This window comes from Drosophila tropicalis, unplaced genomic scaffold, assembly GCF_018151085.1.
Source record: "Drosophila tropicalis isolate 14030-0801.00 unplaced genomic scaffold, ASM1815108v1 contig_878, whole genome shotgun sequence".
Lineage (NCBI taxonomy): Eukaryota > Metazoa > Arthropoda > Insecta > Diptera > Drosophilidae > Drosophila > Drosophila tropicalis.
The window spans coordinates 78181-87785 of record NW_027173374.1 but is presented as its reverse complement, the minus strand read 5'-3'; the positions used below and the strand labels follow the sequence as shown (position 1 = coordinate 87785).

Genomic DNA, 9605 nt, shown 5'->3' with positions numbered 1-9605 from the left:
TTGCAGGAGTTTGCATAGAAAAGTGGTAATCCAATGCCAAACAAGACCAAGTTGTCTCTTGGCGTCAGTGTGTGTGCCACGAAAGTTTAATGATCCTTGACTTGGTGCAAAAGCAAACGGCAACCGGATCCATTTTGGTTAGGGTGGAGTCGTATTGCCTTCAGCAACTAGTGCCATAAAAGATGGCAGCCAAAGACCGCGGCTATTGCCCCACAATTTTATCATAATTGACCACTCCTTAAAAATTTTCAATCTGATATTAATCGGATGGGTATAGATATTTAAATTAATTTGACGACACTTTACACATCGTTTCAAAAATGTTCCATTAAACTAGACTGCATTTGGGCAGATAATAATCCCAACAATTCTATTTAAAATCACCACTTGAATTTTTAAAAAGAAAAGTTAAAGTCTCTCTCTAGCGGCACATATGGGGATTGATTAAAATTAATCAAGTATACGCACTGTCTTTGACTTGACAATCAATTAGTTTTCCCATTAGCCACAAAAAGTTTTTTTTGATTCACTTTAACAAGTGGAAACGAATAACAATCCAATTCTCTATAAATTGGTGCTTTTAGCCAAGTCTATCAAAAAGTTCATCTGTCTTCCTGTTGATGTTATAACTTTTATTGTTGCCAACATTTGCCCGTAAGGTTACATATATTAAAATTAATTGGCTTACACTTTAAGTTTCCCAGCAAAAACAAAACCAAACTCTAGTTTCAGTCAGTGATAACTTAATCAGAATAAATCTCTTGTATTAAAAGAAGTAATCTTCATAGGGAAATGAGAAATATATAAATTACCTTGGCAATTAAGCTGCTTGGGCAATGTGTTTTGTGAGTGGCTTTGTCTTTGGACCGCATCTATCTAGCATCATGCCGAAGCCATGGCAAAGACAAATAGAAACATTTTGACAGCTAAATATGTGATAAATGCAACACTTCATTCTTCATAAGTATTAGCTGTCAGACATGCTCATTCGCCTGTCATTGTCATTGAGGTTGTCGACAACGTTTCATTGTCTCTTGTCTCTTGAAATTCCTTATCGCAACATCGCCAGCATCTGCTCCAGTTGGGTGGCAGGTAGCCAGGCAGGCAAATTGACTCTTTGGATACCAGTCAAAAGAAAACTGTTCAAAAGTCATGCAAAAAATGTAAGTCGCCGGGCAAAATGAATGGCAATTATGGCAATTCAAAGTGTTTCTTTTTATAATATTGCATTATTATTATTTGTTTTGTTTGTTTTCACTAATTACGTATATATACATATATAGGCAGACAGAAGTCGATATGTGGTTGAGGTTGAGTACCCGCTTGTTTGAGGCATTTCAGTTGTTTGTGTTAGTTGAGTTGGTTGTCGGTGGTTGTCTTTGTTGCCTTATTTTCACCGGCACGAATTTCGCTTTGATTTTTTTTTTTTGTACTCTTATTTATTTTCTTTTATTGTTTGCGTTATTTTTTCACTTGGTTAATCGATTGCCTGAGCCCAACGAAACGTTTAATTTATTTTAATCTAATTGTTTTCTAATTTAAACATATTTTCTTAGATTTCACCTTCGAGTGAGGCAAACACACACGGCATCGACTTTTGTGTGAGCATTGTGGTTGGTGAGGTTATTCCTTTTGATTTTTATTTATTTATATAGTTGTTAATTAGTTTCGAGTTGCCAGTTACAGCAAAGCCACAGGATGTGCTTGTGCTTGTGTGTGTGCACAAACAAATAAAGTATTGAGTCTTAAGACGGCATTAGCGTAAACGTGTTTCTCTCAGACTGTATGCAATTAATTGTGGTTAAGACGTAAGGTAAATAGAGAAGCTAATATGTCAGTTGCATACTTTTTGGCTGATGTTAATTTACACTTTGTGGCATGTCTTGTGGGTGCCAAACAGTAATCTCTCGATAGTGTTCACCTAAAGAGTCTGTTTAAATGTACTTTGAAGTTTTTTCTTTACAAAAATCTGCTGTTAAAAGAAGTTGGTGGTTTTTGAAATAGACAGACAGCACGCTCGCAGCTCTTGAGAGATTTTGGCTTAAATTCAAGGTTAATTTTATAACGTTATAGTATCGATTAATTGCTAAACAATTATAAAATTGCAGTTAAATATAATAGACCAGAGTTTCAGTTCCTAAAATTGTAAGTTTAAAATGGTTTCAGTATAAAATGGCTTAAATATAAAAGTTAAAACATTCCTTAATCATATTAAACATACCAAACAAACTAGATTTTAAAATCAAATGAAATTAAATAAGATGATAAATAAATGGATAATGATTCTACATGTTGCCCTTTCGGTTCATGCGAGCCCAAATTGAGGTATTTTGTTTATAGAATTGAAAAGCCAGATTGATTTCTGTTTTCCACCCTCACACATGCCTGTCCCACGCAATCAATTATATACAATGCAACAATGCATTCATTCATTGCACGTCAATAATGTCGATGATGATGATGCACAATAATCAATTAAAACAAGTTGCCGATACAGATATAGATATATCTGGAACAATAATGCCCAACAACCATAATCATTATAACAATAGGCATACTGAATCGAATCGAACTTTGAGTTGATCAGCACTTTCCAAGCCCTGCAATGACTCTGAACGACCACCACTTCCATTTTCATCTTCATCTTCATTTCCATTTCCATTTTTTCGACGTCCAATTCCATAGCCCATTGGCTGATGATCTGCTGATGATGCCAAGGGGAAAGAGAGATACTTTCTTTTTATTGCCGTCACCGTCAAAAAAGCACAACGTAACGAGTTCAGATCAATTTTTTGTTGACTTGATGTGAGTTCAGTTCAATAACGTTTTGGCTTGACTTGTTTTGTTATTATGGTCTTTTGGGGTATTTTTCTTTAATTTTTTTTTTTTCGTTTTTTTCTGCGGATTGTGTTTTTAAAGTTTCCAAAGATGCGAGTGTGTATTGGTGTGTATTGGACAACAATATGTTAAATATAAAAATTAATACATTGAGAGTGAAAGTTATAACTTTTTGGAGCGGTGTGCGCTGTCGATCATCATCATCATCATCATCATTATTGGTCGTGGCAATGCCGATGATGAGCAAAGTAGATACCGATGACGATGTTAACCATTGGATGCTGCCAAGTTGATTTCTTTTGATGGCTTATGGACTTAAGTCACGTTAAGTTGATTAATATTATTTTGTTGTATTACAAAATACCTAAAAATTGTGCGGATAAAGTTTAATTTCTTATGAAAGAGGCAATAAAGGTAAAATGTGTGTGTATGTATCTCTATCTCTCTCTTCCCATCTCTCTAATTAAATTACAAGTTTTCAGACACTTGCTTTTTGTCTCGACAACCGAGCACCCTTTTTCCACGCACGAGCGACCCATTTTTTATGACCATCGTATATACGAAAAGTTTAAAGTAAATTGCCACTAAATGACTTGGATACTTACTAACTGTTAGACTGCTGAACAAACTATCTACATACTCACATATATATGTATATCTGAAGCGGACTTTCGCTTTTCAGGTTTACCATCTTCAAGATACTTTACTTTGCATGTGTTATAGAGTTGTTTAGATCGCCGCTGCCATTGAGACAATTGTGGGAGCCATAGCCTGAACGGGAGCTGGTCGTGTGATCTAAAGGGTGTGCGTTAGAAACAAACCCGCAGCACTTTGAATACTTCTAATTTGTATAATTTAGTAAAAGAGCTACCAGGTTGACTGGCCTATGGAGTGCCGCCAAGTCGAGTGCCATGGAATGGTGGTGGGGGAAGTTAGCGAAAAGAGCGAGACCAACCAAGCGCATCCCACGGCTGTCTGGCCAACTGACCGTTGAAAATTGAAAATTGCAACGGCCAGTGAAGAAGAAAATTGCAAAGCAAATGTAAAAAACGCAAACAGAAAGCATTTCTTTTTACCTCTTTTTTTCAAAAACAGAGCACCATTGTCTTAATTTTCAATTGTGACAATTCAGTCTTGTGAGATGCTTGACTGAGTGCCTTGGCCTTGGGAAAGTGCCCTTTTAGAGAACGAACTACTATAAAATATGACCAGACAATTGTCAAGGCTTTTAGTTGAACTTCAAACGTTTCTCGGGCAAAATGTATAATCCACTGGCTCTCATTTTCTGTCTCCTGTATCTAAGCAATTGCGTCCAATCGAACGATTGTGGCCAGGATGAAACACTCTATTGCCGCGGAGAACGTGCCCTGCGCAATGTGATAAGAAATTTAAATAAAAGTGACAAGCCGCTAGTGATAATGCCTGGCATGGAGATAGTGCCAATGCACAATGAATCAGCAGTTGCTGAAGAAAATCCGGAAGAAACTCTACTGGATAGCCTGGCCAACTATTTGCGAACCCACGAGGTCAATGTCAAATTAGTTGACTTGTTGGAAGAGGGAAAACAGGTGGAACAATCATCAGGTACGATCCGATAATAAATTAAGTTAATTGACTCCACCAAATTAGCCTTAGTAAAAGCTGCAGCTAAGGAATGTTTATAAATTTTCAACAATTGTGTTTTTAACCAGAGGGCCGGGGCTAACTTCGACCGCGTCAAAGTTTGTATACCCTTGCAACTTTTTTGGTAACTCTATCCTTACCTATTAGCCATCAATGTGGAAGAACGTTTTATCTAAAAAGGCTTAAGCTTGAGAAAGAAAGGCCTACAATCATAGGAAATAACGAAGATATTGATCAAAGTAACTGTTTTCCACCGATCGTTCCTATGGGAACTATATGATATAGTCACCCGATCTTTATCAAATTCGGCACAGTCATTAACATATATATTAAATTAAGAAATGTTTAATTTAAAAGCAATCGCGTTAAAAGTAACGAAGTTATTCACAAAAGTCGCTGTTTTCAACCAATCGTTCCTATGGGAGCTATATGATATAGTCACCTGATCTTGATCAAATTTGGCATTGTCGCTTATAGGCGTAGTAAACTCTCTAATATTAAGTTTCACGACAATAGCTCAGAAAATAACGAAGGTATTGAGAAAGTCACTGTTCGTGACTTGGCCGTTTGTATGGGAGCTATATTATATAGTCACCCGATCTTGATCAAATTTGGCATAGTCGCTTATAGGCGTAGTAAACTCCCTAATATTAAGTTTCACGACAATAGCTCAGAAAATAACGAAGTTATTGAGAAAGTCACTGTTCGTGACTTGGCCGTTTGTATGGGAGCTATATGATATAGTCACCCGATCTTGATCAAATTTGGCATAGTCGCTTATAGGCGTAGTAAACTCTCTAATATTAAGTTTCACGATAATAGCATAGAAAATAACGAAGTTATTGAGAAAAGTCACTGTTCGTGACTTTGGGGTTTGTATGGGAGCTATATGATATAGTGGTCCGATCCGGCTGAATCCGAGATATACAACGCCTGCAGTATATACAAGCCTACGTGCAAAATTTCAGCTCTGTAGCTCTTACGGTCTAGGAGGAGTTTGCGTTGATCCAGACGGACGGACGGACGGACGGACGGACGGACGGACGGACGGACGGACGGACGGACGGACGGACATGGCTATTTGAACTCGTCTCGTCGTGCTGATCAAGAATATATATACTTTGTATGGTCGGAGATGCTTCGTTCTATGCGTTGCACACTTCTGACCAAAATTAATATACCCTTTTTGCAAGGGTATAAAAATGTTTCTAATCAATAAGATTAAAATCAGTTGGATTCTTTAGGTCATTGAAAAAAAAAAACAGCAATGAAATGGAAATATGAAAACATTTGCCTAATTCTAAGGTACCTTTGCAATTGAGCTAATTTTCTGTCTATTCAAAGTTCATAAACCAGAAGATACAGATTAAATCTTTATAAATTTCATTAAATTTAAATTTAAGCGATAAAAATGTTAAAAAAATAGGTTTTTAAAAGACAATTTGATACAAAAACAAATTGAGAGATAAACCTAAAGCTTAAAATACGTAGAAGGAGCGTAGTAAATATATGTATATTTAGTTTCTTTCTTTTGCATCAGGCTACAGAATTTCTTTATTGGCTTTTGTATCTTTAAAACGAGTGCAAAGCTTCTATGAACTTTATTTTTGGCCTGCTAAATCATATAAACTTGAAATTTATGTGTTGTGTGTGGCAGTTTAGTGACCCGGCTTAAGGATGTCTGGCGTCAGTTGATTACCAAATGCTGTTAACACTCTAAAACTTCAAATCGACGCTCCATAAAATGGTGACATAAAACAACCCACTTTATAGGTGATGGGTATATATTTGTATGTCCATATGTAGGCCAATTCTTAGCAAACTCATACCTCTTGTGGTGCCTATCAAATGCAAACACTGAGCAAATCTGCACTGCAGCACGCACGGTCCATACACCACCACACCACACCCACTTGCCACATGGCTGGACGATCAAATTGTAATATATGTATGTTTGTTTGTTTTATTTTTGGTGTGTGTCTATATTCCAGAGGCACGCAAGAAGGATAAAGGCCAGGGACTGCTACTGGCAATGGCTCTGATGTTTGGCAAAATGATGGCCGTTCTGGGACTTGGTGGCATTGGAGCTTTGGCCATGAAGGCTCTAGGCGTTGCCATGGTGGCTCTAATGATGGCCGGAATGCTGGGCTTAAAAACAGCTGCTCAGCATGGAAACGAGTCGAGTCATAGCATTTCATATGTCACCGGTGAAGGACATCATCATAAGCGACGTCGTCGAGCAGCCTGGCAGGTGGTCTCCGAGCAGCAGGAACAACCTCTGGCCTACCGAGCCTATACAAACTAAAAGTGTTTTGCAATTATTCTCAGAATCTACTTCTAATGTTAAGTAATTTATTCGTTATGCTAGAGAAATACAAAATTATTTCAATTTTTGTTACTACTTGAAGCTACTTTTGGGCTTTTGAAAGAGATGTTATTATTTCGTTTTCGTTTTGTACTTTAACTAATTTGCGTTTTTTTTTTTCTTTACTATATTTATAATGTTATTTGTTACTAACACAGCGATGCCGGGGATGCTGCTGCTGGTGGCTGTTGCTCTTCGGTTTTTGAAATCGGTGAAAGTTTATTTGAGCCCAGTTGTTGGCATTGTACTGGCAGGCAGCATCAACAACAAAAGCAATAGCAAGCAACCTACACATAGTCACAGCAGCAGTCGATATACTCTCTATCTGTCTACAAGTATATGAGCTATTCTAGACAATAGGGTAATAGATTTGATTTGAATTTCTTAGTTTAATGTTTTTTTTTTTTTTATTAGCAGTTAATTTCTTGAAAGTATTCATGAAATTTATTCAATTTCTAATCGACATTTGGCAGAGTGTTTGAACATCGCATTGATCAAGTCTGAAACTAGTTTTTGTTTTGTTTTCTCGCCTTTAATGTCATCATTTGTCAGGCAGTTTATTGAGCCCTAATGTCAATTGCAATACCGATACAAATGCAGAAACTCAGATACCTGATATCGAAATTTAGTTAACTTTTTCGTTCGTTTAGTTCGTTTCGGTTCTGTTTCACATCAGATTTCATCTGAACTTTTGTTTTCCATTCAAAAAGAAGCCAAACCAAAATCACTATGCATATTTATGTGTATGAACATATATAGATTGAATTTGCATAATGCGTTGAATGGCCAACTTTCACTACTTTTTTCCTCTTTTTGGCAGCATACACACAACGGTTCTTCTTCTGGTGCTCCCCCAAAAAAAAAAAGAGAAAAAAAAAAAAAGACCACGGGCCAACGACAACTGGAAATATAACATGCGAGACCTTAATTTTTTTTGTTGTTTTGGCCATGTTGTGAGTTCTGTTACACAATACCAAGAGGGCCCAAAAAACAACACAGAGTGTAGTTGTAGTAGTAGTTGAAAAACCCGTTAAACGCTTAACAGGGATACAAAACCTACCATGGCCCACACCGCAACTTGATCTACCATGCCATCTCCTCCTCCCCGTTACCGCTGCCACCCCTCTGGCAGTATAGTGCCCCGCTATGCCTAATTGTTGTGGCTGCGGCTGCTGAGATGTCGACTCTGGCCCGCTCTTCTGTTAACTTTCCCTTTTCAACGGCATTTTACGAGCTCGACTGGAGTCGACTTTGACCAGCTTTGTTGCTTGCTTCTGCCACTTGTAATTAAATTATAAAATAAGTTCATAAAAGCAAAATTTGTTGTTTTATAATTTTTATATGATTCGAGCAACTGGAGTTTATATAAACCCCCACAGCTATCTCCCTTCCGCCTCTTCCGCTATTTTCTTTATATGTATCTCCACCTAAAGAGTGAAATATTTTGCAGACATGGGATTGATTTTCTAAAAAATTTGGTCTTTGATTTGAAGAGCATATAAACAGCATCATCAACAAACATCATTATTATCATCATTATGGCTGAGTGTGTTTGTGTTGACAATAAAATGCCAACTGAGACTGAAACTGACTTTATGGGCACAACAATATCCACAATGAAATGATGATGATGATGATTACAATAATGATGATGACGGCGACGTGTGTGAATGCTGACTGCCTCTGCTGATGCTGTTGCTGCTGCTGCTGCTGCATAAATGAGAGTTCATAAAGAAATTAGCTGATTAATCGTCGTTCGATGAGCTTGGAAAATGACCAAGCCAAACTGAGGCGGGCCGCTTCGAGCTGACTGAAAGTGTCACGCAGCCTACATTTCAAGTCGACTCTGCCACAAATTTCACTTTTCAATGATGCTGCTCTCGGTTGCTGATGGACCCTAAAAGTTGGAGCTCATCGTCAGCTGGGCAAGCATCCAGCCATCCATCGAGATGGCGGTGGGCCCACCTTCCGCAACGATTCACATGTAAATTAATATTTAACCCAAATACCGCGAATTCTTTATAAGAAATGTCGCAGACACCAAATATCCAGCTGACTTCTTCTCTTTTGGTTATACATAATTGCCTTTTGTGGTTGTTGTTGTTGTTGCTTTTGTTTTTTGTTTGATTATTATGCAAATTTAACATTAATTCAATGTGGCCGTAAAAGAAAAGGGGAAAATAGAGTTCTACGAGTATTAGCTTAACATTTTTATGGTTTGTGAAATTTTCTGTGTCTGTTTCATCTTCTTTACATTTACATTAACATTTACATTTCGGGTGTGCTCAAGTTCCATGTAAAAGATACTTTTACTTATTATAATAAACTTGGGATGGTCATTCCAAACAACAACAAAAAAGGTTGCCTTTCAGCCTTTTTTTTTATAAACTTCGTGATATCGGACATCGGCAAAACGTTTCCTTTTACGTTTTCTACTCTTGAGCTCCATTTTGGATAATAGACTTTTATTAATTGCTTGATTTGGTCAATTTCTCATTGATTTAAATAGATTTGATATGAGTAGCTTCTCAATCCCAGTCAAATTCTTAAGATAAAAGTTCTTTAAGAAGAATTAAAATTAACATTTATAATCTTCTATGAAATTTTAGTAAATATTTCTTGTTCAGCGGCGTTTTATAATGTTTAAACTAGGAAGTTATTTCAGGGAAATTTACTGTCTCACGACTATTTTTGCTTTGTTAGGCTAAAACTGCATTTTTCTGCTTCAAAACTGACATTGAAAAGGGTCCAAGGTACTAAATATTGAATAAAAGGAGCA

General features: G+C 37.0%; 1 protein-coding gene across 1 annotated transcript; it reads left to right on the top strand.

Annotated features, from left to right (window-relative positions):
• The first annotated feature begins 4097 nt into the window (after window positions 1-4097).
• On the top strand, window positions 4098-6766 carry Osi5 (Osiris 5). The gene is made up of 2 exons (XM_068301880.1): window positions 4098-4422; window positions 6453-6766. Exons 1-2 carry the CDS (start codon window positions 4098-4100, stop codon window positions 6764-6766), a joined length of 639 nt encoding a protein of 212 aa, XP_068157981.1.
• Window positions 6767-9605: the final 2839 nt, after the last annotated feature.

Coding starts and splice junctions, on each gene's coding strand:
- Osi5 (XM_068301880.1), top strand. CDS start 4,098: ATGTATAATCCACTGGCTCTCATTTTCTGTCTCCTGTATCTAAGCAAT. Junction 4,423..6,452: donor ACAGGTGGAACAATCATCAG/GTACGATCCGAT, acceptor TCTATATTCCAG/AGGCACGCAAGAAGGATAAA.